Here is a 24463-nt window from a genome sequence, read left to right on the forward strand (position 1 = left end):
CTGTTTGCCTCGAGTACACACATACTCTGGCCCACCTGTTTGCCTTGAGTACACACATACTCTGGCCCACCTGTTTGCCTCGAGTACACACATACTCTGGCCCACCTGTTTGCCTCGAGTACACACATACTCTGGCCCACCTGTTTGCCTTAAGTACACATCCCCCAGCCCACCCATTTGCCTTGGGTACACACATAACCCAGCCCACCCGTTCGCCCTGGGTACACACATTCACCCGGCCCACACGTTCATCCGGCCCATCCGTGTGTAAGTTGGGTACACACATCTGCCCTGTCCACCTGTTTGACCCGTTACACACATCCGTCTGGTCAACATGCATACCCAGCCCATCCCTGTGCGAGTCCATATCTGTCCGGCCAACCTGCATACCCGGCCCATCTGTTTCCTCGTATGCATTTGGCCCATTCCTCTCCGGGAATCAGCCTCGGCCCATCCATGTGAGGTGGGTACACATCCGTCTGGCCCACTCACTTTATACCCTTGGCCCACCTGTTTGCCCTGGGTACACACATTCCTCCGGCCCACCTGTTTGCCTTGGGTATACACATTACCTCAGCCCACCCGTTTGCCCTGGGTACACACATTACTCTGGCCCACCCATTCTCATTGGTTACACATGTCCGCCCAGCCCATCCATGTAAGGTGGGTACATATATACATCCGGCCCATCTGTTTGCCCTGGTTTACAGCCCATTGCTCTCCAAAACCAGCCTCGGCCCATCTGTGTAAGGTGGGTACACATCCATCCAGCCAACCCACTTTATACCCTCGGCCCACCTGTTCGCCCTGGGTACACACATTCCTCCAGCCCATCTGTTTCCCTCAGGTGCACCTGACCCATTCCTCTCCGGTAATCAGCCTCAGCCCATCCGTATGAGGTGGGTACACACATCCGTCCGGACAACCTGTATACCCGGCCCATCTGTTTCCTCCTCTGCACCTGGCCCATTCCTCTCCAGTAACTGGCCTCGGCCCATCCCTGTCATGTGGGTACACGCATTCCTCTGGCCCACCTGTCTCCACTGCACACTGTATTCATTACATATAATGTCCTATATAGTAGTATATCTATATACCAATGTCTATACTTTTTACCCTTGGCCTACCCGTCTCCATTGTAAGACCGGATTCACCATAATGTCCTGTATACTAGTACATTCCTATACTACTGTCTGTATTATATACCCCCGGCCCATCCATTTGTCTCGGGTACACACATGACCTCGGCCCACCCATGTATCATGGTACAATTATTGGCATGGGCCCACATGGGATAGCCCGTCCCCATTGGTACATTGTCACGTTTGGCTGCCCATCTGAGACGGGTGAATTCACTGAAGGGGCTCTATGATGAACCGCGACACGATCACATGACCCGCACGTAACGGTATGACATGGACGCGAACGAAACAAACTTTGATTCTTGAGGTCTTGCTCATCATCATGAATGACAGCAAAATAGGACTGCTTGGACGCTGCAGCAGATGAAGTGGAAGGCTAATGAGCAATTAGCAGCATTCCCAATCGATGAAGAGACGGTTACCTTTGGACACGACCCGACATGCAGTGTGCGCCACTATGCCATTACCCAGAGATCAGCGCTCTGCATGCATAAATTGTATTTCAGGAAAGAAAGGTGCGTGAGTTGTTCATCTGAACTTACCAAGCCGCTGTAACTCGCAAGTAGGCGTTCCTTGTTGTTCTTGGCGACGCAGGCCTCACCATCGATGGCTGCCCCGTGATCCCATCTATTAACGCCTCACTTCCCACAACGAATCCCGTCTCTAATAGCTGCGAAATTGAAATACACAAGAAACATTTCATATCCTCCTACCTGCCCAAGCCGTTACGTTCTCCACTATACAACATCGATTCACCAGTAAAGCCTGAAAATAGCAGTGGCGGACGGAGGAAATTACGAACGAGCATGATCTACGGCGCTCAAGTATTACCCCTCGTGGAAAGCCCTCTTTAGATCCACTCGCAAACCTCTGCATTCTCCAGAGTCCACTCAAGCAGCCCATGCCTTCCCCACATAAACCCTCTGCCCTAAAGAACTCCCATGTCTCAGAACCAGAGTCACACTCCACGTGTTTTACAGGAGAATAAGGACCTTGTCATCCTCGAAAGTGTCGATGTCCAAGCCCTCTTCTACTCACCCCGCCTGTGCAACGACTGGGATCGGTTTCTGAAAAGTCTGGAGGACATGGGATTGGACTTTCATGTTGTGTTAGAATTCTGGGATCAATGTTGTTGTACTGTCAACTGGTGATATGCAGACAAGGGCATCAGCTGGCGCTAAAGAACGAAGGTACGAATCTCTTTGCGCCCATGATGGAATGCATGACAAAATAATTTTATCGCCGCCCATTCAGGTGACACTCTTGGATTGTATTTAACGTAGTGAAATGGCCATGACATGCACGAAGTGCGCGCAAGACTAGCGCGCATGACCGCTAAGAAAGAAGAGTCATTCAGCTGAAGATTCTCCGCACCGAACCGTACGACCCGGTACTTTTGACAGTCGTTGGCCGAAGAGAAGGTACTAGATTAAATCCTGCCGTTGGACATGCGTTGGGCCCGGCTATCAACTGCAGTCAGACAGCGAGGGTTGCTTATCGTGGAACAGACGTACATTCCATGTACACGTTTAGTTGAGACAGAGCGTCAGGTGCTGAAGGGCCCGGCCGATCATGAATTAAACTCAGTACTCGAATTTGTGATCTCCATCTGCTCGCCACTGTGAGTTCGGTAATGCCCTTATTCCGCTGCTGCATCAACGTTTTGCTACAAAATGTTGTTCCTTTTGTAAACGACGCTTTAACCCTAAACGCGCGTGCTTCTACTAGTCTAACTATAAGCATCGTAAAACCGCCATTTTCGCCGTCCAAACGACTCTGATGGGCTGGCTGTTTATGTGCATGTGACCACCCCAGATCTAGTTGATCGATCGATCGGATCATTACTTTGCTGTAAGCTGACGCTCGCCGTAACATATAAACTGTGAACAGGATTCAGATGGCTCTTCGGTATACTCTAACACAATGCGCCTGCTACCTTTCTGCTTCCTCCTTTACCTCTTTGGAGTTATCCAAGCTGTACCTACTACAAACACAACTAGTAGCAACGTTTCTGAAGCTGAAGTCCCATTATTCACAAATACTAGAACCATGTGGAACATCGTGTCCAGCTCACTTCTCACTATGTTTGCGTGTGTATATAGCGCCATTCACCCCAATATCCCGAGTCCTAAGGACAGCCTCGTTGTTATTCTGTGGCGACGACTTGGCATCATGATGATGGCACTAATTGCTCCTGAACTGATCGTCATATGGGCTGTGCGCCAGTGGATTAGCGCTCGCCATGTTACCAGACAGTTCAAGGAATCTGGACATTTCGGTGTTCCTCAGCCACAAGAGCAGCCTGGAGGTGGGCCGTGCCATTCGAAACTGTATACGTTTCTTGAGCAACTTACTATGCACGTCATTAGACTCGGATCATGGTTCCATTGACTTGGAAGCAACTGTAGAGCAATATAACGTCGAAGGTGAGCTCGACATTCTATTTTGCCGCACCCGGAGAATGACTCACCTGGTTCTCAAGACCCTGAAGGTGGCCCTACTGTTCCTTCGGAAATTCATATTACTTCAGCGCCCACTCCAGGATGTGGGGGTACATATGCTCAGGCTCTTGCGAAGCCATTCAAAAAGATGTTCAAAGCCTATGTATCGGAACAATCTGAAGGCAAGTCCAATTCCGAGTACTCACCTAAATATTGACTCATCTACATTCGTAGATTATACATGGACTCATACACACAGTTTCTTTATGTTGATGGGTGGTTTCATGCTTTATGTGGACGGGAAACCCTACCTCACACTACGGCCTGATCGCATGCTCGAACTGATACATGACAAGTCTATCGACATCCCTACCCTAACAGTGAACCGGATTCATGACAAGAGCAAAGGAAATGCGATATCGAAAGGATTGATCATCCTTCAAGTGACTTGGTTTGTCATTCAGCTCATTACGCGTGCTATCTATCACCTCGAAACCACCCAGCTCGAAGTGGGGACACTGGCTTTTGCGGTTCTCAATTTTTTAAGTTATGTTGCGTGGTGGAACAAGCCTCTCAACGTGCAATGTCCATATCCAGTGTACTTGAAATCAACCGAGTCAAGGCCAGAGCATCACATTAAGTATGTATGCGCCTCAACAATTATACTGCTGTTGATTATGTCTGCCTTAGTGTTAATGAAGCAGAAGACCATAATTGGATTCTCACGATCTGGGATTCATACTTCGAAATACTAGGCGCGTCCGACTTCCAAAAGCTCCGAGTTCCAACATTTGATGGCAGTATCGCACTCGAACTTTTGGACCAGCTAGTTCTTGCGCTTGCTGGATTGCTTATGGCAACCATATTTGGCGGTGTCCATTGTATGGCTTGGTTTTTTGCCTTCCCCACATATCAGGAACAGGTCCTCTGGCGCATGAGCGCCATTGCTATATCTTGCACACCCAGCTGCGTTTTTGCATGTTTTCCAGTAATACTCTGCACACTAGTAGTCCTGCCGTATGCAACCATGATTTCATGGTTATTTATGTTCATAGTGTGTCCCATCCTGTACATCATAGGACGTGCCATCCTCTTGGTGCTCATGTTCACCACTTTACGCGATCTTCCTCCTGACGCATACAAGGCGGTGTCGTGGACCGCCTTGATGCCTCACTTGTAGTTCTTGGCTATAATGCCTGTGGGCGCAATGCATTTAGCTTGCTCAATATCAATGCTCGTGCACATGAACGAACCCGACATGAACGGCAGCGGAATTGTGCGGTTTTGGACACCGCGGCTGATGAACGAAGAGGTGGCAGGATTCCCAGTCGATGAGAAGGCAGCACGTTGACTTTGAACGCGACCTCATGTTGTAGTTTTCGCCATTATAGTTATTTCCCAGAGATCAGCGCTCTGAACGCAGAAATTGAGTATCTGGAAATATAGGTGCGTGAAGTAACTACCAAATGAACTTCACTGATGTGGTTGCTGAAAATTACTCCCGCCGAGTTCTATACAAGGCTAAGTCTGCTAGGATGGCTATTCTGTTTGTTCTACTTACCTGAGACTACCGGGATGAGCCCCGAGGAGATCCGCCTTTTGGGATGGGTTTGGAGGACAGTGTCAGGAATCAATAGCGAAAAATGATGAGATAGCGGGTCGATGAGTGCGCAGAAATACCTATCTCCAAGCATATTGAGAACTGCAATATGATTGCTGATACCAGGGATGAACAGTCGACGGATACACGCACGTATTTTGCACAACCCGACATTCACCGAAGTTGCTACCATTTTACACGCCGCTCATAAGGCTGCACGATAGCAATGTGTGTCATTCAATAAACGAGAGAAGCTCATGGTGCATCTATCATTAAGCTTTCGTCGCCGTCCAGAAAGCAGTTTTATAAACATATCCCAGCATAGACCGGGAATTACTCGTGTAAGTCGTGTCTATCGTTCGCTCATCCTGATAGCAGATCGCTCTCGTCAGATTTACACAGCGGAATGCGATATAAAGACTTACAGAGATCACAAAACCGATTTTTCGAGCCAGCATTTTGACTTCTTCGAGATCAAGTTCAATGGATGGATCATTGGTTGCATTATTTTCGAAGTGCCAGAGCAGCGGGCCTGATATGTGGTCAGCAGGAAAGCTGGGACAAAGCTACCGCTCTGACCCATGTTAATCCATACTCCACCAGGTGCCAATATCCTGTGAATTATACGAAGGTAGTTGACGATATTCTTTGCCTGAATTAGCTTCATTAGCATAAAATACACCTGAACGGAAACAAATCCCTACAGTATCAATAAAGAAACATGTCAGAACAGCGTCCCATTGCCCCGCCTGTGGTTCGAAATTGCCTTCTTCGTATTCTGTTCCATAAATCTCCTCGAAGTCGCCTGAAACGTTGAGAAGCCAAGATACTCAAAGGACCTGTCAATAATCATACCCGCAACCAAGGAAAATTCGAGCCAGCTGGTAGGGCCGAGGGAAGGACATCGGGTATTTTCACTGGGCGTAACATTGCTTCACGGTCAGGAAGGTTGGAGAAAGAATGGACATAAGGGTATATGGTGTATTGTCCAATCGCGTCAGTCCTGCGACCAGAATCAAATGTTTAGTCGCACACTCAGATCCCTGCTTTTCTTACCTATTTAAAATAAGATAAGAAGCAAGAAGCATGTAGTGAGAGAATTCATTTCCCTGACAGGCGAACCCTAGCGGACTGACTAAGTCCAAATCGGAAGAGAGATACACAAGCTCCGCAAACCTAAATTCGCAACATCATAAGCCAACCGGCCAAGGCCTGCACCAGGAACGAGCACCCGGATATTTTGTCTGGTAGAGTAATACGTTTATGTTGTCAAGAGGAAAGTTTAGAGCCTGAACTAACCTTAACTCCGGAGATGGTTTGTCCGAGAAATGCGCGACCAGCGCGTCTTTGATTGGCGTATAACACGTGTCCCGTTCTTCTTTTCCCTGGGATGCAAGCCCAAGTTACATAATTTGAAAAGGGGTAGAATTATAAGTTTACCTCTTGACTCCAGTCCCGTACGAATTGCTTCAGAGTGCTTCGCAACTTGTCCATGTCGAAGTCCGTAGGTTTGTACTTTCGCTGATACTGGCTGACAGCTCTGCGATCTGGGGTGACATTCTCATGGTCATGCGAGTGACTGTGGTGATGCGGGTGACCATGAGAATGTGAATGCGCGTCACCTGCACAACATTGGCATTGGTAAGCACAAATCGGATTCTGTCTCGCACAAGTACAAACCATGCGAAAGGTCATGAAAAGTCCGAAGGTCAGCATTATCATCACCTGCATCTTTTGGAAAGTCGAGATCATGGCCAAAGATCTCGGGGTTTGCAACAATCAGCTTCAAGAATTCTGCATTGTCCAGAATGGCTCTATCCACTTCTTGAAGTTTTTGTCGGTACCCAAGAACGTCGAGAAGTTCTTTGTCACCCTGAGAAAGTGTGTAGATGTCTTTTCGTCGCCTGTTATTGGCTGCTAGCTGAATGTGTCGGACAAGCAAGTTATTCATAAGGTGACAGTGTGGTGCATGATGATTAAGAATACCTACCGAATATTGGGCGTATTGCTGGAATGTTGCGATGACATTAGAAAAATGTTTTTGCTCCTCTTCGATGTCAGCGTCCGAGAATGTTTGGGACATTGTTCGAGAGACAAGTGTAAGTTCCACGAGGTAAGATCAACGTGATTCGAAGCAACCGAGTCAGAAAAGGGTACTTAATTATAGACACTATGGCACACATGGATGAGTCAGCGACTTCCGAATTCAACAACATCAAACAAAGTAGTCCCCACGAAGACTCGGACTCCTACTAGCACTGCTGCCAGTTGTGATATGACCGGTGTCGTCAGGTAATCTCCGTTGGCTCACTCAAATCTTATTGTTTAGACTTCTTTGGGTAATGCCGAGCAACAGCCATGACAATTGGCTTGACTACCTTGGCATAGCACCGTGACAGCTGCCAGTGGGCACTGACTACGAGTTCAACTTCATCTTTTTTGATAGAACTCGAAGATATACGAGGAAAGATCTTCGTTCCTGACACTATTTTTTGATGCATTCTATATGGCTGCCATAGTGCGGAGCTCCGTATCCAGTTTCCTTGCGCTGATAGTATCTTACTGGCACGCCCACTCGGTGACAGATCGCCTCACACATCTAGTCCTTATGACTTACGCACAGCATATGAGGCCCACGTGAATATATAATCTGGATCGATCCAATGCGCTCACCTTGCCTTCAGAATGCCTGGAGCAGCAATAACTATTGGACCAGCGGTGGTTGGATCGATGATCGCTGGCTACTTATTTGGGTGCTCGACAATGCAAACATACACTTACTATAAACGTTTTCCAGGTGATAGAAGAGTCTTCCAAATTTTGGTGTGTTATGCCTGCCTTGCTTCTAGTTAAAGCTAATCGAAGTAGGTGGCAGCCGTGATGTATGTATCGATGCATTTCGATATCGACTTCAAAGCCTGATTCATCTCAGGATGCTGACATTTGCACATATTATCTGCATCATGTATTGGACATGGACTCTGACCGTCACGGGTTGCGAGAATCCTGACGGTGTGACGATATTCTCCAGCTCTCGAGATGCAAATATCGTCCTGACACCTCTGATTAGCACTCTTGTTCAGGTAGGTAACGATAGATTCAAGTAAAAATCCATACCACTTAAATTTGCAGATGTTTTTTATCTATAGATTGTTCAAATTCTCAGGAAGCAAGATGCTCGCCGCGTTTTGTGGCATTTTCAGCATGTTGACTCTTACTGGCACTTTGGTAGATGCAGCCAAGGCACTAGACATTCCCACGAACCGAACAGGAAAAAACGCACTAAATTGGTTGACAATCCTGACTCTCGTTGCAGCTACTGTTTGCGATCTGGTAATCACGATCGGTCTGGTGTATTTCCTGCAGCGTGAACGCAGGCGGACCATATTTGACCAGTAAGCTGTACCATCTCAGGGTCTCTCCTCTCAACAATTCCTTCCAGAATACATAATATCGCTGTCCGTATAACTCTTTGGGTAATTGAAACTGGTCTTGCCACTAGGTGAGCAAACCTTGCATACGAAGGTTTGACCATGGTATTGATATTCACAGCATGTCTACTATTTTGGTTATTGTCCTCGTGAGTCCATCACGATTGTGATGAGCACTGCTGATGTCAATAGTTTTGTGCCACGAGGAACACTTGTGAGGCAGTTCGTCGTAGCTATGGAATCATATCTGAACCTTTCCACTTTAGTCTTGTGGACTGCTGTTTACAACGTTCTTGCTGATGGTGAGCATTGCTTTTCACGACCTGATTTACATGTGTTGCTTAATTTTAAATAGTTTATACAAATTCGCTTCTGGCCGCGTGAGTCACTTCAGGGGGATCAACCATGACTAGAGCTGTTAACGCGGATACAGACTCAATAGCCGTGAGACCACTTGCAGGCGGGATACTCGTGTTATCGAGGTTTCCACTGGTTGTGACAAATCACTCAACCCTATCAGCGAAAAATCGGAGGGTGTTAATTAGATTGCCGGTTTTCCCTGTCTATTTCACACCGCTCCCAAAGCTACTGTAATGCTGTGTAGATCCACCTTCAATAATGACCGACGATGAGTCGACAGCCACGGTAGTCATTGCTTCCGTGAGTCAGTGACTCAAATCTCGCTCAGGTTCGGCTCCTTGACGTGAGCGCAAATCAGATATGCTCCGCATTAGTCAAAGTCAGTCAGGCTATTGACTCATTTTCTCGAATAAAAATCTTGAAATTTCAGTTGCTCAAACTAACACTGCGCAAACTTTTTCCCTTCTAGTAAACACCACACAAACATGCCACCTCTCAGCACCAAAGCATGGGAGAAAAGGGTACGCTGTGCTTATTTTACACTGGGAGGCGCTCACTAAACATGTCACAGCATTCCCGTAAACGCAGTAATGGAACTGTCCTACGTCGAAACCCAGGACGCGGGGATAGCTCTACTTGGAAAAGCAGGGGCTACATTTGTGCGGCTGCAGTCGACGGTCATTTGGTCGATGATGTTCATGACGCTGAGGAATACGACTCATCAGAGGGTTTTCCCACTGTGTCATTTAGCACGTTTTCCCTCTTTGACGGCGCACAGATGGTACCCTTCAAGCGCCAGCGCAAAGGTAAAGCGCATTATATTTATCATAACCTGACCCAGAAAAAGTGCTGACCGAACTTTAACATAGCCAAGAGCCGACTGGGGGACTTTGAAATCCTTGATTCGAATCCCAAAGTCATACCCATGAATGATAACTGCAGCGATACCGACGAGGACGAGTGGGAGAAAGTGAATTTACCAGATATTTCTGGCGGACGCATGACATACTCGCACGCACTCCAAAGTCTAGACGAGGGTTGAGTCGGTAGAATCCGCGTACCATAGTAGCATACATACTACCCGAACACTTAACGTACATAGTAGGGTGAACATAATCGTTTGGTTGAGAAAATCAGGACAGAAAACTAAACAACCAACATCCATTCGACACAACATCATGCTCGTGACCTCGTCGCCCGCGTCGTGCGCTTCACCTCCGCCTCCTTCTTCCGCTCACCCTCATCCTCTTTCGAACTCGATGGGGTATTTTCCTTATCCACCGCTGTCACCGCACGCCTGCGGGTCGTTGATGTGCTCTTCGCCTTGCCAGGAACCATAGTATCGACATCCTCCTCTTTCACAGGTGCGGTCACCGCCCGTGTGCGTCTCGCCCTCTGTATGGGAGCCGGGGCTTCAGGCTGCGCGATTGAATCAAGGGGGTCATCCCCATCAGCATCATCGTCGCCTTCCGTACTACGCATCTTGCTCCGTGAGGGGGCACGGGTTGCCGTGGTTGCGGCCTTTGGCTTCGCAAAAACTCGTGGGCGTGCCTTTGTTGGCTCAGATCGAGCAACTGGGACAGGGGTGGCACGACTGCGGGCCGCCCGGGTTTTTGAGGCCTGCAGGAGTGAAATGAGATGTTCGCGATAGGAAGAAGGAAGGAAAAGTACCGTTTCAACGTCTATTTTCGGTTTTCTTGCTGTTGTGGTAGTAACTATACGAGCCCTAGGCTCAGTACTGGCATCTCGCGTCTTTGACGCGGCAGCAGGCTCTTCGTCCTAAATAACAACATATGATCGGTCATCCACAAGACCTATCAAGAGGATGCATACCGAGTTATCAGTTGTGACCCCTTTGCGCGCACGAAGTAGACGCGCTCTCGCAGGTTTCTTTTGTGCGGCAGGTTGAGGTGGAATCTCTCGAATCTCGTCTTCGTCCGCTTCGTCTTCTGCATCTGGTTCAGCTACTGGCTCTGGTTCTGGCATTTTTGCTTTTTCTTTCTCTTTCTCAGCACGTTTTGGAAGTGCAATTGGTACCCTTTTCGTAACCACTGTCTCCACACGCGAAACAGTCCTGGAAGTCGATGACTCCCTCTCCTTGGAAGCAGTAACCCCCGTGGCTGTAGTAGTTCTTGTGCGGCGACGAGCTGCTATCGTGGTAGGCCCAGGCCCAGGAGCAGGGACAGGGGCCTTGCGGGAGGTAGCTCTCAGAGGTTTGCTGTGCCCCTCCCTTTTCATGACACCCACCCGTTCATCCACGTCTTCGACACGCGCCCGATACCCCTCAGGTGTAACCATCATCTCTCCCACAACTTCTAACGCATCCTCTTCTATCTCCATCCCGACACCCTTACTCGCCTCGCGGAACAGCGAACGCATGCTCTTCACTGCTGGTGTACTTGGCACTGGCGCTGGCGGAGGGAAGAGATGCTTGAGTGACGCGAGGGCAGGTGTCTGCGGCCCTGCAAACGATGATGCATTCTTGTTCTGCGGGCGAGAGGTGGGACGCGTGAGCTGGGGTAGTGGCGTCCTCTCCAGTTCAAGATCAAGGTCAAGCGCGATGCGTGTGGGAGAGAGAGGTGTAGACATGTGTTCGGATGGGTCGGTCGCCTCGAGGTCAGGTTCAGGTTGTGAAGAGGATTGAGGTTCTCGGTGCGAAGATACAAGGCCGTTCTCCTTATCACTGTTTTCTTCTTCCTCGCCTGTTTGTCGTTCCTCATCAATGTCTTTTTCTGCATTCTTCTCGACATCCCTACGCTGTTCAGTGTCCACTGTATCGTTCTCCTCGTCATCCTCCTCGTGCTCATGTTCATTGTCCCCAAACGGACCCAAACTCCTACGTCGTTTCATCTCTTCCACAGTTCGCTTCATCCGATCCAATAAACTTCGCGTGTCCTCTTCATCTTCTTCACTATGTGGCGTCAGCGGTGCCTTCAAAGGCGATGGAGGACGCCCGAAAGGCGTGTGCGCATTCGTAGGCGCTCCCAACGATTTCACAGGAGAAGAGAAAAGCTTCACAGGGGATGAGGGGCGTGGATGGGTAGGAGCTTTCATAGGGGATGCACTTCTCTCCCCGAACTTGGTTGGTGATATACTTCTCTCCCCGAATTTGGTCGGTGATATGCTCATCTCGCCTGATTTGGTGGGAGATGCACTGCGCTCACCGACGGTGCGGATGGCAGAATCGAGCAGGGAGGGAAGTTTCCGCAGCGTGTTACCGTCACTCGGGGCAGAGGGTGTAGAAGGGGCAACAGACTGCCGTCGCAGCCCTGGTACCTGTGCAAAGAAAGGGTCGGGTGTAGTGAGCGCTGATTTACGGCGTTCTTGGATGGCCTGTATGTTGGTATTTAGTTGGAAGGCGCGTCATGGGGGAGAGAAATGGCACAAAGAAAACAAAGTCCAGAGAGACGAGGGACACGCCAGGAGGTATGTATATATGGACCCTGTATCACAACAACCCGGGCTCATAGAGAAACCATTTTGAATGAAAACCAGACTGCACTCTCCATACCATTTCCCAAGCTCCAGAAAGCAAAAGAAAACGCATGTACTCACTTTCCTCTCCTCCTCACTCACCCGCGTCCTCCCAAATCCTGTCCCTGTCTTCTCCTCTTCCTTCACCTCCTCTATACCTCGTACCTCAATATCCCCAATACGCCACTTGGGCTCGACGCGTACTCTCTTCGCACCTCCCCATGTCTCTATAGGACCAGATGGTGCAGACACTCCAGGAGGCAACGGTACTCGCAACGCTCCACCAAAGGAGTTGCGTCCTGCGCCGCGGACAATTCCAGCCCCAATGCCTGACTGTACGTGCGGCACCTGAGGCGTCATAAATGAGCCCAGAGGTCGTGGGGCTCTTGCAGGTGTCAGGTGTGATTGAGCTTGGGGTGTGATGTGAATTGGAGGTGGGGAAGATGATGGAGGTGGGGGCTGTGCATCCTGGTCAGTGCCCGTTTGAGCATGCTGGTGTTCACGGTTACTATGAGGGAGAGAATCAAAGGAGAGACTTACCTCCGCCTCTTCGTCCTCATCCTCATCTTGCGGGTCATCATTGTCGCTTTCTTCAGGCACAGTGGAACTTGAGCGGAAAGGCCATACAACGTGTGCACGCACAGCATTGAGAGATTTGCGCCATGTACTTGGTTGAGGAGTAGGCTCCTCAGCGGTGTCTGAGTCTGCGCCACTTCCATCTTCGTCAGATTCTTCATGCTCGATCCCTGCACCGCCTTCACGTTTGTCGTCGAATTCTTCACTGTCACTATCTTGATGGTTCTCGCCCTCCTCTACAACAGTCTCACCTACAATCACCTCCTCAACTTCTTTCTCTTCCTCTTCTTCTTCACGTGCCATGACGGCACGATGTACGCTGCGAATCAGTACAGCACGGTGTAACGAAGGGCGTGTACGCTTGTTCGGAGTCTTGTATATGTTCATACTCGGTCTTGGTCTTTGCACAGGCGGGGTGGGTGGAGGAAGGGCTTGGATATCGACACGCTCGAGAATGACAAGATCCTTGTCCTCTTGTACGACGTGTGGAGTATTAGACTCCACGAGCACGATTTCTTCTTCTATTTCGTCTGCCTCTGGGACATGGGAGTTCTTTAGGGCAGAGGGCTTGCGCGGGGATGGCACCAGCTGCTTGAGTGGGCTCTGAAGAATGCGGAGGTTTGCAAGTGGATCTGAAGAGGGCTTTCCACGAGGGGTAAATACTTGAGCGCTGTGGATCATGCTCATTCGTAATTTCCTCCGTCCGCCGCTGCCATTTTCAGTCTTGACTGGTGAATCAATGTTGTAAAGTGGAGACCGTAGCTGCTTGGGCGGGTAGGAGAATATGAAACGTTTCTTGTGTATTTCGATTTCGCAGTTGTTAGAGACGGGAATCGTTGTGGGAAGTGAGGCGTTAGTAGATGGAATCACGGGGCAGCCATCAATGGTGAGTCCTGCGTCGCCAAGAACGACGAGGAAAGCCTACTTGCGAGTTCTAGCGGCTTGATAAGTTCAGATAAACAACTCACGCACCTTTCTTTCCTGAAATACAATTTTTGCATGCAGAGCACTGATCTCTGGGTAATAGAGGCGCACACTGCACGTCGGGTCGCGTCCAAAGGTAACTGTCTCCTCGTCGATTGGGAATGCTGCTACCTGTTCATCAGTCGATCGTTTCATCAGCCGCAGCGTACCGAACAGCCCTATTTCGCTGCCGTCCATGGCGATGTGCAAGGTCAAGTAAGACTTGTAAAGCAGAGTTTGTTTGGTTCGAACTTCGCGTCATACCAAACGTGACGGTCACGTGATCGCGTAATTTACGCGACCTGCCCAAGTTCCAACCCGGATCGATGCTAATCCAAGTCCTTTTCATATACCTCAATCTGCAGTACAACCGTGACACCGTCGTGGATATCAGCCAGGACAGGAGCATTAAGCTACAGCAGCTGTGATATCATATTGGGTATCCAGTACAGTTTCAAAGCCCACACATGTACTTTTTTGAATATCGACAACAGTGTGGCACGCTGGTTTCATCCTCCCAGTAATACGAAACAACAGCCTTCTTCGTTGCTTCATAAAATCTCACATGGAATTTGGTCTCATTTCTCTATCCAACGTCTGAACATTTACCACTTGCTGTATCGTGACTTTCCCTCCAACCTTTCCTTCTCGCACTTGAAGGCATGCGTGTAAATCTCAAGAAACGCACACGTCCCCATTTATATCTCCACACTCTTGTCAGCCTTATAGAACAGTATGTGCATGTTGTTTACTGTCGACGTGCTCGCAAAAAACGCGGTATTTGTCTAGTGCACGCAGGAGGTGCCATGATAGAGATCGTGGCTCTCACACCTTTATCCTTGGAAGCATTCTTGAAAAACGTCTATCTCTCCGTTCAGTTTTTGGACCTTCGCTGCTCGCTCTACGATGACATTTTCTCCCACCTTTTCTTCGTGCACTTGAAAGTATGCATGGTACACCCTGAGAGACTTAAATGGCTGTCATTGATTGCTGGAACATCACAAGACGATACTAGCAACGAATCGATCGTCTTCACCTCTCTCATGTTGCATCCGCTCCTATCATTCAAAGGACTCGAACACTTAGACCTTGGGCATTTGTGCACAGCGCATATGAACAATACCTTTCTCAGCAACCTGGCCCTGTCTTGTCCAGGTCTAAAAGAGCTTTACTTGGGTGACCAGGGTGTCTGGCTCGTCGCTCCGTTGGTGACCTTTGACGGAGTCACATCTCTCTTGAAGCACTTCCGCCAGTTGTTATCTCTCGGGGTTTTCTTCAATGCTACTTTCAACAGTGGCGCTGTATACACCGCGCCTGCCGACGCTATCAGTCCAAAAATCAGAGACTTCCATGTCGGGACATCCCCCATCAATGAACCTGTAAAGGTCGCAGCAGTGCTGTCGTTTCTATTTCCTAGTGCAACCTGCATCAGCCATTGTATTCCCAAGGAACAGCCTGAGCAGCTTCAGGCAAGGCTGAAAAAATGGGGGTCTGTAGATAAGATGTTCGGGACATTTGTCGCAGCTCGGAAGCAGAGTTGGGAACGAGGCTGGGCGGAGGGAAAGGCTGCGGTTGAGAAGACTATAATGGCGTAGAGATTCTGTGTACACAAGTATCCTATCGATGTCCCCTAGCTCGTAGAAGTGCTTCCAGAGCGAAAACTGTAAACATGTGTACCTACATTCATGACATCGAGCCACACAAGTACTAGAGTAATACTAGAGTATCCGGCGTTCCACGCCTCATTAATGTCAGTTAAATTAGAATAATTATCATCTTCCACAGTAACTCGTCCGCTCAAAATCGGTTTCGACGTGCAAGTCTTTTCGGTTTCCCTCTGACTTTTCTCTCGCTACGAATGAGAGAGGCCTGTCGAATGAGATCCTGTAACTCCTGTTCTGCCTGTTGCTTCAAAGAATCATCCCCGAGTTCTTCAGCTGGAGCAAATGTTGAGAATAGACGTCCGGCTCCATCATACGTGATATGTTTCTCGACCCACTGGTTGGCCGCTTGGCGATCATCCAGTCCTTTGACCACGACGACGACCGGCACCACGTTCCCCCGGTATGCAGTACAAAATGAGTAGAACTTCTGACGAGCTGCAGAAAGCTCGTCAGCGCGAGCGTAGTATATGAGAAGATCCCCTTCAGGCCTCTTGTCGGCATTTAAAGATGAAGAATCCGGTGCAGGAACACGGTGGACCTGGTAGGTGTCCCCACCGATGCGCACAAAGTAGGGCCTCAAGGTACCACGGATGCAGTGTGCGATCTCGACGTCTTCGCTTCGAGATGGATCACAAATGATGAGAGTGGACGGCAAAGACCTTTCGCTATTTCCGCTGTCGCTGATCAAGTTTCGCACAGCAGTAAAAGACTGCTTGAACCAGCCATCGTCAACCACCCAATCCGAGCAATTGTTGACGAGAAGATTGCGCAGAGCTTCGGAAGATTCGTCAATGCGACGGGTGAATACATCTGAGATGCCTGAGTGTTTGCGCAGCGTTGTGACGCATGCATGGTCTTCGAAATGCATACCACGACTTTTGAATTCCTTCCCGTTGGCATCCCACCAGCTCTCCATGTCCAGCTCGTTCTCTAATCCTGTGACGACGACGACAATTGGGACCTTTTTTCGGCAGATAGCAGAGTAAAAAATGTTGTAGTTCCGAATAAGAGCGCGACGGGCTCTCGTGCTGCGCACGCAGTATACCAGAAGGCCGATTCCATCTGATTTAGGGCTCATGAGTTCTTGCAGCAAGCTCTTCAAGTTTTCTTCCGCCTTTGCCGCCGGCACCGTACCTGCAGTGCCCTCATTGAGACCCGCAGTGTCGAATAGGACAAACGTCTGGCCGGAAATTTCGACTCTATGGCGCTCATAGGCAAACGTGCATCCGGTTGCACTGCTGGATGTCTTCGCTAGTTGTGTTTGCGCGATTGCATTGATGACTGAACTTTTACCGGAGCCACTGTCGCCGAAGATGACAACATTTCTTTCGAGTGGCCGGGTCTGTTACATTTTATCAATAAGCATTAACGTTATGCGGTTTAAGGAGTAGTCCACATACTTTGCTCGTTGATGCCTGTGGGCGAAGTGGGCGAGGTGGTGGTGGCGGCGAAGGTTGTTGTCCCTGTTCTGGGGCCGTTATGCCGCGTCGACTCGAAGCAGACGAGCGCAAGTCGACTGCCTCTAGGTGAGTATCAAGTGCTATTCTCTCGTATAGGTCAGAAGGATCGCCGTGGTGATTAAAGCGGTGCCCGAGAGTGTCCGATAAAATGCCGGGGAGAGCACTAAGTTGATCTTCATCAGCACGACATACTGCCAGTGCTTCACGTGACAGATAGATAGCCTCATAGAAATGGTCTTTATTGCCGTCTCGTTCAAAGCGTGCATAGAGGTCTCCAGCAAGCTTGTCTAGTGAGTGTGCACGGCGTGGGTGTCGCGGCGGACAAAGCTCGAGCACAATTCGCCGGAGCGATATACTCTCGTCCGAAGGATCACTGGGAAGTGCGTTGCACTGCTCGATGACATATGGTATGCCGTTGGTACCAAATACTACTCGATGGAGATGGCTGCCCTCGATACAAAGCGGTAGAACAGAGCGGTAAAGATCAGCAGCCTCACGGAGATCGGTATGGTCCTTTTGATAGGAGTGACGCTTGCAGAGAGCATGGCAAAGATCGAGGATGGATAGCGGATGATCGACGTGTCCTCGGGGACGGAGTGTGAGTGCGGAGCGGAAAAGGTGAATCGCGCGGTCAATGTCATTGTCGATGGACTTGGCGAAACCACATAGAATGGCATGGGCGAGATTGGAGAGTGCTGCGGCGCGGTGGGCATGATCATGGGGACATTGGTCAAGCACTGCCTGAAAACCCTCAATGGCGCTATGGAAATGCTCGCGAAGGTTGCTCCTCCAAAAGAGCGTGTATGCATCGCGTGCTGCATCAGTATCGAGAGCGATCTTATGCTTAAAATTTGACTATATTAGCAGTGATCGTAAGTTGTTGAATTGATTATCTACCTGCATAATACCGTCTGCATCTTGGTGCGGTATTTTTTTGCGACGTGCCTTCAATTTAAGGGATACGTGCTGATTATCAACAGCCGGGAGTGATACTTTGGAACCGCCGTCAGGAAAACAACATTATGAGAGGTGAGGACTCACCAGACTGCCCATCATGCGCAAGCAGTTGGTCTAAAGTTGTCTCAACTGTACCGACAAGCTCGCCTCGACCGAGCATCTGGCCACACTCAAATGAGGCGCGAATTTCGAGGCGTACTTCTTTGGAGGAGCTGGAAAAGATGGGCATAAGCCACATGGGAAACATTAGCGGGCTTCCACAGATTGTAAGGATCTCATTCCAAGAAACACCACAGTCGGCCATTGCGGGCTTGATGGCAGTGTTCCACTGACCATAGGAGGTGGAGACAAGGACATAATGGCCTGCTGGCGTGCGATTAGATGGAACGATCAGATTTTGGCCAGCAATCACTGCATGCAGGCGAGATGTGAGACACGTGAAATTGAAGAATTATGAGAGGTACGATACCTTCCAGTGCTAAAACATGTCCGCCCAGCATGTCTAGAACCTATGTGATGTCAGCGTGTTAAGGCTGATCGCAGTGGTTGTGGGGGATTTGGAGAGCAAGCTGCGAGAGGATGCAGCTTTAGTATTCGCGGCGACATATTCTCCGCGAGGGTATGCCATTCGCATGTTGTTCCGTCGTATATTTCATTGCCTGCATGCGGTACATAGAGACGAGGCGCAAGCGAAACTCCATGGAATGCACATGGGTCGAGGCAAGGGCTGTATAGTACCGATCGAGAAGTTCACGTTAGCCTAGTAGCGCCTTAAGCATGCAGTTTAACCACATTAAGTAGTCGTTTATCGCCAAGACGGATGTGAGAACTTGAACGAGCACGACGAGTGCAGTTGTGGTCAGAACACTCGTTCAGGCCTAAGAACGGGATGGACCTGCTACCACGGAAAACTATCAGAGGCATGTTCACCTTCCCAATCGCGTCTGGAGATGCTGTCAATTAGTAGTAAAAACACAACAGTTTGGCACGAGTCTGACTTGCACCGTTCGTGTTTTTGCTTATGTAAATCAAGTGAGTCCATCATTTTCGGAAATTTGCGACAAGCGTCAGTTGGATTCAACCAACATGATCGATCATGCGATGCCTCAGGAAATCCTGCAGGAGGCCGGGCTCCTATTCAAAATGAACTTCTTGCCACTGCCAGGAGCCTTTTCTTTAATTCTGGGAGTTAATAGTCAGACGGGTCTTGGCTGGTCTTCGGATCTGAGCTTCTGGTAAGTTGTCGGTGAACTTTGTCCGTTGATCTTTTGCGTTTTGTCAGTGTGTTCTCTCTTCTATGTAGTCAAGACGAATTACATTTGGACCTGTTCGAGAAAGGTCCCCGTTGTGTCACCGTAGGCAAGTCGTCCGGTGAATTTCTCGAGGTTTCACTATGCCCGAGTCTCGGAGGCACGCCAACAGCGGCTCGTAGTAAGAGTATCGCGCGTGCAGAGGTACTCTGTTTGTTGGTGTGTCCATCCAGATTCCAAAACTCGATGTTCCTGTTAATATCATCCTCTATTCATTCCTGCCAACGCCAATAAGTTAGCATACTGGATAACATTAATGTGAGTATTGCACGTTGTATACTAGCATTATCCCAAGTTGCATCCTCACCCTTTTCGCCTGCACACGGACTTCGTTCCATCTGAACATTTCGTGTCACTGCAAACATGCCAGAGTCATGCTCGTCGCTTTGGTTGCTCCAGAACTAGTCATCTTATGGGCCATGCGGCAGTTCTTCAACGCGGGCAAGCGAGTTGTAAATAACTTTAATGATGAATTATTCGAGGGTGAGACGATTGATTCTCTACTGCGGGCGTGGGTTCTTTGCCAGAATAGGTGGGTTTATGTTCTATCACAACGGTCAACCCTTACGAAGTTCTCAACTTCATACTTTCTGGAAGAGCCTATCAAAACTAAGCCAAAGATGAGATTGACGACGAGAGTAAAGGGGACAAAGCCTTCCAGGTAATCCTTGCCCTACGAATCACTTGGTTTCTCATTCGACGCATAAATCGCTACATCAAACACTTGGCAATCACGCAACTTGAAATTGGCACGCTGGCATTCGCCGTGCTGACTCTCTTCACCTGTTGTTTCTGGTAGAAGAAACCTCTTAATGTGCAGCGTCCTCGTCGCATGTATCTCTATCTCAAGGACGAGAAACTCGAGGGTGAGTACGCTCATTATCATTGGCTTACCGTTGTTTATTGTCCCGTGCTTACTGCCCGTCTCTATCGTTATCGGCGAAACGGCGGTAGGATCGTTCTTTGTTTTCATTTTACCAACGATATACTTCGTTGCACGAATACTCTTAATGACAGTCATGCATCCAAGATAGCATCTTGGTTATACCTCATGCCTCATTTGTAGCAATCTGTACTTACTAGGATTGCTACAACACCTTGGCGATTCACAATTTCAAAGACGATGCTGAATACGGAAGTTTCTAGTCAAAGCCCCAGTTTCACGCGTGTCCTGGCGCTCACAGTCACTGTCCCTTTCCCTTTCCAACCGTCATGTTCAGCGTTCTTGAGCTGATCATATGAGTCATAGATACCCCACAGCCCACACATCTGTCGGTCGTATAGGCAGGCTGCCGTACTCGCTGAGTCAAACCCTGACAAAGTATGTTCAACTGTGCATGAAATCGTCGCCGTATGCGCTAACTTGTCGCCAAGTAAATGCTAATTGTTTAAAATGAAAGCCTCACTGTGAGTAATCTTGATACCAAGACTTCTGGACAATGAGGCTTTCATTTGTAAAAGCAAATGGTACCCATGAGTAAATCAGCCGACCATCTTCGATATCTGGTGGTATTCCTCACCGGGTGAACCCGATGAGATATTATTATCTTCGAATGAGCTAGAGCCTAGCGCGCAACTCACGCGCGAACATATCGCAGGCATGTTGTTTCATGAATCATCACGTACCATTGATCTAGCGCTTCAAATGGCCGGTTCCCAGCGACAGGGTAATTCACTAAATAAGTTAATTCTTCTGACAAGAGCGCCTTGATATATCCCCTAGACCTGCGTCGTTCTAAATCCAACTCCCCTTTCTGAAATTCTGCGACTACGGTACTCTTTTACATTCATGGCGTGCGCACCCAGCACAGTTCCACTAAACTTCATCGTCTTCGGTGAAATGGGCGTAGGGAAGAGCTCGTTGATCAATCTCGTTGCTGGGCAGACAGTGGCCAAATCTTCTTCCGGTTTAAAATCCTGCACTCTCGAATCAACCGAGTACACGATCACATCATCTGAACTCCAGCTTAATGTCAGATTATTTGATACAGTAAGTTCGTGAATTGTTCCAACGTACGAATATTCTAAATCGAGACCTGCGGCACACAGGTGGGGCTGAATAACGTCACAATGAATGACAAGAGTTATCTAGATGCGCTAGTGAAGGCGCATAAACTCATCGCCTCCCTCCAAGACCAAGGAGGTGTACACGGGTTGCTCTTCTGCATCAAGGGCGGTAACAGAATACTAGAGTCTACGCAGCAGAACTACAGGCTGTTCCACGAATTCCTGTGCCAGGAAAAGGTGCCCCTTGCACTAGTCATTACCAACCTCGAGAATGAAGAGAACATGGATGACTGGTGGACGAATAACCAACAGGAGATTAAGCAGTATGGAATAGCCCCCGTCACGCAGGTCTGCATAACCACCATCAAGGGCCTCAGAAACACGTTCGAAGACAAATACTGGGAATCTAGGAAAAAAGTATGGGATATGTTGGCCACGCTTGCCAAGGGGGATGCGTGCGCGGTGGATATTAACTGGTTCGCGCGCATGTGCAAGCGGTTGCAGCAGTTTTTCATCCCAGGCAAGGCGTTAGGGAAGAGTCGTGAAAAGATGATGAAGACGCTCACGACGCGTTGCAAGCTGCCTAGGCAAGATGCGGTGCAGCTTCTTCGAAGGATTGAATGGGACGAGAACTAGTGGCTTGACTGCAGCATTTGTATTCTATTGAACACCATACCCATAGGCTATCCGATACCTAGTACATCCAATTATCTAGCATGCTGTCATACGTACACCTCGTCTCGCTATCAATCGGCTCTGCTCACAAACGCTTCAATGAAAGTCAAAAATTTTGGACTATATGTCATGCCGGCTGCCTGGCACGTGTCCACGCAGGTCCTTCCTGAGAGCTGCCTCGTTTGTTGGTCCCTTGAAGCTGTGTGAAACATGCACCTCCTTTTTTCGTTCGCAGCATGTTGCGATTTCTCAGCTTTTATCTTAGCTTTAATTCTGCGGATCGTAACATGACATACCTTTCTGGAGAACAGCACTGCATGATCTGGAAGGGAGCGCCAATTCATAGCGCTGCTGCTGCGATATTACAAGTGCCATCAGGGAGCCTTGGCGCTCGTAGCCCCCCTAAATCAGTGGCGTTGGAGGGAAGAAAGCTGTTTATTTTTAAAAACGCGACAGCCAATGACTGCTTGTCCAGCCACTGTGACGAGGCCAGGGTCCACTATGTAAGTTCGACGACACTGAGTAGACCCTCGGAAACCTCACATTAAATGCTCATTTAAACAGCATGGTGCTGCAAGGCTACGCCGCATGGCAGTAGTAAGTTGCACCGTGTTCGAGAAATTACTTGGGAATCGCGTCGGCTGCCTTGAGTTGAATGAGAACTGCGCGTGACTATGAACGACAGGTTGCTGACCGTCCGCGCTTATAGCGGGGATATAAGGACAAGAGCTTGGCGAGAGATATGGAGTGCTACACATTCGGCTGGCAGGAGCCTGAGGGCAGGTGAGAATATGCAGGCTGTCTTCAAGTTGAGGCGTCTAGCGCTTGAAGCTTAGCTAAGTTAGCTTGAAGTTGAAGTTCTGTTTGTGTCAGTCACGTGCATGTTCAACATCGTGCTAGTCTTCAATGGGTCACCCTATCATGGCCTTCGGAACCGCCAAAGATATCGATATCGCAGTACGGGAAGGGTGCGCAGGTTTATAGTGTGTTCTTTGACGTTTTGTGCTATATATATTTGAGACGATCAATTAATACCACTAGCAGGACTCAGGTGGTTTTTCATGAAATGCACGACCGTGACACGATGCTAACTTTGTACTATCGGATTCAGATGTTAGAAATGAAAACCTCATGAACACTGCATGTATGGACGTCGGACGAGGCGCCATGGGGAATCTTCTTCAACGGGAAATTCCGATGATTCTCTTCTAACCCGCGCAGCCTTCATGCACCTCGGTGATACATCTCACGGTCTGATCTAGTAGGGCGTCAGATAGTGGCATGTATGGCAAAGTAACTCCGTGGCGAAAGAGGTGCGTCATTACGAGCGCTCAGCATCTTGTATATACCCTAGAGCTCTCACTCAATGCTTCCTTTGCTCTCACCATATTTTTAAGCCACTATGCGCGCTGCCAGCAGTGCTGCCAACTCCTCTGACAGTTCCGTAATGTCCTCTTATCCGCGACCACCAAACTTCATTATATTTGGCGAGATGGGCGTTGGCAAGAGCTCGTTGGTAAACCTCATTGCTGGGAACCAAGTTGCCGACTCCTCGTCTGGTGCACAATCTTGCACACTCGAATCAACGGAGTATCCAATCACATTTTCGGATTCCCGGCTTAATGTAAATCTATTTGATACGGTGCGTAGATTCTCAGCGTGTCGGTATCCTAATTCAAAAATCAAATAGGTGGGCTTGGATAGCCCCTCTATGAACAACGCGGGGTATTTAGATGCCCTAGTGAAGGCTCATGAGCTTATCGTCTCGCTCAAGAACCGAGGAGGTGTACATGGCTTGCTTTTCTGCATCAAGGCTGGCCGAGTGTCGAACACTATACAGCAGAACTATAGGTTGTTCTTTGAGTTCCTGTGCCATGAACAGGTGCCCCTTGCCCTGGTCATTACCAACCTTGAGAACGAGGCGAACATGGATGACTGGTGGACGGCGAACAAAGCACATATCGAAAAATCCGGCATTGTTCCCGTTACGCATGTCTGCATCACAACCATCAAGGGCTACAAAAACGCATACGAAGCCAGATACTTTGAATCCAGAGCGAAGGTGCTCAATATGCTCAGGGAACTTGGAAGTCATGATGCATGCTCGGTGGACGTGGGTAGTTGGTTTGCGCGGATGTGCAAGAAGCTGCGGGAGTTCTTGGTTCCGGCCAAGGGGTTGGGGAGGAGTCGTCAGAAGATGTTGCAGATGCTCACAAAGCGTTGCCAGCTGCGCAAGGAAGATGCAGTACAACTTCTCCAAAGGATTGACGCGGACGACGAGAAACTGGGAACTTGATCGTCATCAACATACTCGTATGAAGGATAGGCTATCGAGTACATGGTAGGAAGCTCTAGTCATCTAAATCTACATACTATTAGCATTTCATATTCATACATTACTAG

At 48.9% G+C, this 24463-nt stretch overlaps 10 protein-coding genes across 10 annotated transcripts; 6 read left to right on the forward strand and 4 right to left on the reverse strand.

The window, feature by feature from the left end:
* Positions 1-1505: 1505 nt before the first annotated feature.
* Positions 1506-1996, forward strand: EDB93DRAFT_1256361 (uncharacterized protein; the record flags this gene model as incomplete). Its single annotated transcript, XM_041453940.1, has 3 exons — positions 1506-1589; positions 1649-1657; positions 1709-1996. The coding sequence occupies 3 exons, from the start codon at positions 1506-1508 to the stop codon at positions 1994-1996; spliced, it is 381 nt and encodes a 126-aa protein (XP_041301609.1).
* Positions 1997-3065: 1069 nt separating this feature from the next.
* EDB93DRAFT_1095578 (uncharacterized protein) lies at positions 3066-4763 on the forward strand (the record flags this gene model as incomplete). The annotated part of the gene is made up of 4 exons (XM_041446698.1): positions 3066-3386; positions 3766-3769; positions 3818-4223; positions 4274-4763. 4 exons carry the CDS (start codon positions 3066-3068, stop codon positions 4761-4763), a joined length of 1221 nt encoding a protein of 406 aa, XP_041301610.1.
* Positions 4764-5455: 692 nt separating this feature from the next.
* Positions 5456-7266, reverse strand: EDB93DRAFT_1243460 (N2227-domain-containing protein; the record flags this gene model as incomplete). Its single annotated transcript, XM_041452148.1, has 11 exons — positions 5456-5551; positions 5609-5715; positions 5763-5835; positions 5888-5977; positions 6039-6186; positions 6240-6306; positions 6360-6427; positions 6483-6568; positions 6624-6805; positions 6864-7104; positions 7174-7266. 11 exons carry the CDS (start codon positions 7264-7266, stop codon positions 5456-5458), a joined length of 1251 nt encoding a protein of 416 aa, XP_041301611.1.
* Positions 7267-7429: 163 nt separating this feature from the next.
* Positions 7430-9274, forward strand: EDB93DRAFT_1182974 (uncharacterized protein). The gene is made up of 10 exons (XM_041450705.1): positions 7430-8006; positions 8052-8065; positions 8116-8266; positions 8316-8578; positions 8626-8685; positions 8736-8763; positions 8807-8828; positions 8881-8916; positions 8970-8994; positions 9048-9274. Exons 1-10 carry the CDS (start codon positions 7869-7871, stop codon positions 9157-9159), a joined length of 849 nt encoding a protein of 282 aa, XP_041301612.1. The 5' UTR covers positions 7430-7868; the 3' UTR covers positions 9160-9274.
* Positions 9275-10689: 1415 nt separating this feature from the next.
* On the reverse strand, positions 10690-12228 carry EDB93DRAFT_140564 (uncharacterized protein). The gene has a single exon (XM_041455490.1). It carries the CDS (start codon positions 12101-12103, stop codon positions 10754-10756), a length of 1350 nt encoding a protein of 449 aa, XP_041301613.1. The 5' UTR covers positions 12104-12228; the 3' UTR covers positions 10690-10753.
* Positions 12229-12337: 109 nt separating this feature from the next.
* EDB93DRAFT_1095584 (uncharacterized protein) lies at positions 12338-14185 on the reverse strand (the record flags this gene model as incomplete). The annotated part of the gene is made up of 4 exons (XM_041446701.1): positions 12338-12655; positions 12719-12916; positions 12989-13945; positions 13997-14185. 4 exons carry the CDS (start codon positions 14183-14185, stop codon positions 12338-12340), a joined length of 1662 nt encoding a protein of 553 aa, XP_041301614.1.
* Positions 14186-14330: 145 nt separating this feature from the next.
* EDB93DRAFT_140825 (uncharacterized protein) lies at positions 14331-15683 on the forward strand. Its single transcript, XM_041455492.1, has 2 exons — positions 14331-14720; positions 14777-15683. Coding segments are annotated over exons 1-2 (807 nt in total). The 5' UTR covers positions 14331-14719; the 3' UTR covers positions 15583-15683.
* On the reverse strand, positions 15684-18767 carry EDB93DRAFT_140810 (uncharacterized protein). Its single transcript, XM_041455491.1, has 5 exons — positions 18538-18767; positions 18153-18479; positions 18009-18103; positions 17052-17954; positions 15684-16993 (listed from the first exon to the last, which is right to left on the reverse strand). Exons 1-5 carry the CDS (start codon positions 18566-18568, stop codon positions 15785-15787), a joined length of 2565 nt encoding a protein of 854 aa, XP_041301616.1. The 5' UTR covers positions 18569-18767; the 3' UTR covers positions 15684-15784.
* A 2038-nt stretch (positions 18768-20805) lies between these two features.
* EDB93DRAFT_140911 (uncharacterized protein) lies at positions 20806-22159 on the forward strand. Its single transcript, XM_041455493.1, has 2 exons — positions 20806-21368; positions 21428-22159. Exons 1-2 carry the CDS (start codon positions 21168-21170, stop codon positions 22019-22021), a joined length of 795 nt encoding a protein of 264 aa, XP_041301617.1. The 5' UTR covers positions 20806-21167; the 3' UTR covers positions 22022-22159.
* Positions 22160-23507: 1348 nt separating this feature from the next.
* Positions 23508-24356, forward strand: EDB93DRAFT_1095581 (uncharacterized protein; the record flags this gene model as incomplete). The annotated part of the gene is made up of 2 exons (XM_041446700.1): positions 23508-23702; positions 23751-24356. 2 exons carry the CDS (start codon positions 23508-23510, stop codon positions 24354-24356), a joined length of 801 nt encoding a protein of 266 aa, XP_041301618.1.
* Between the last annotated feature and the right edge of the window lie 107 nt (positions 24357-24463).

This window comes from Suillus bovinus (genome assembly GCF_016758785.1).
Source record: "Suillus bovinus strain UH-Sbo-P2 chromosome Unknown EDB93scaffold_120, whole genome shotgun sequence".
In the NCBI taxonomy this organism is placed as follows: Eukaryota; Fungi; Basidiomycota; class Agaricomycetes; order Boletales; family Suillaceae; genus Suillus; species Suillus bovinus.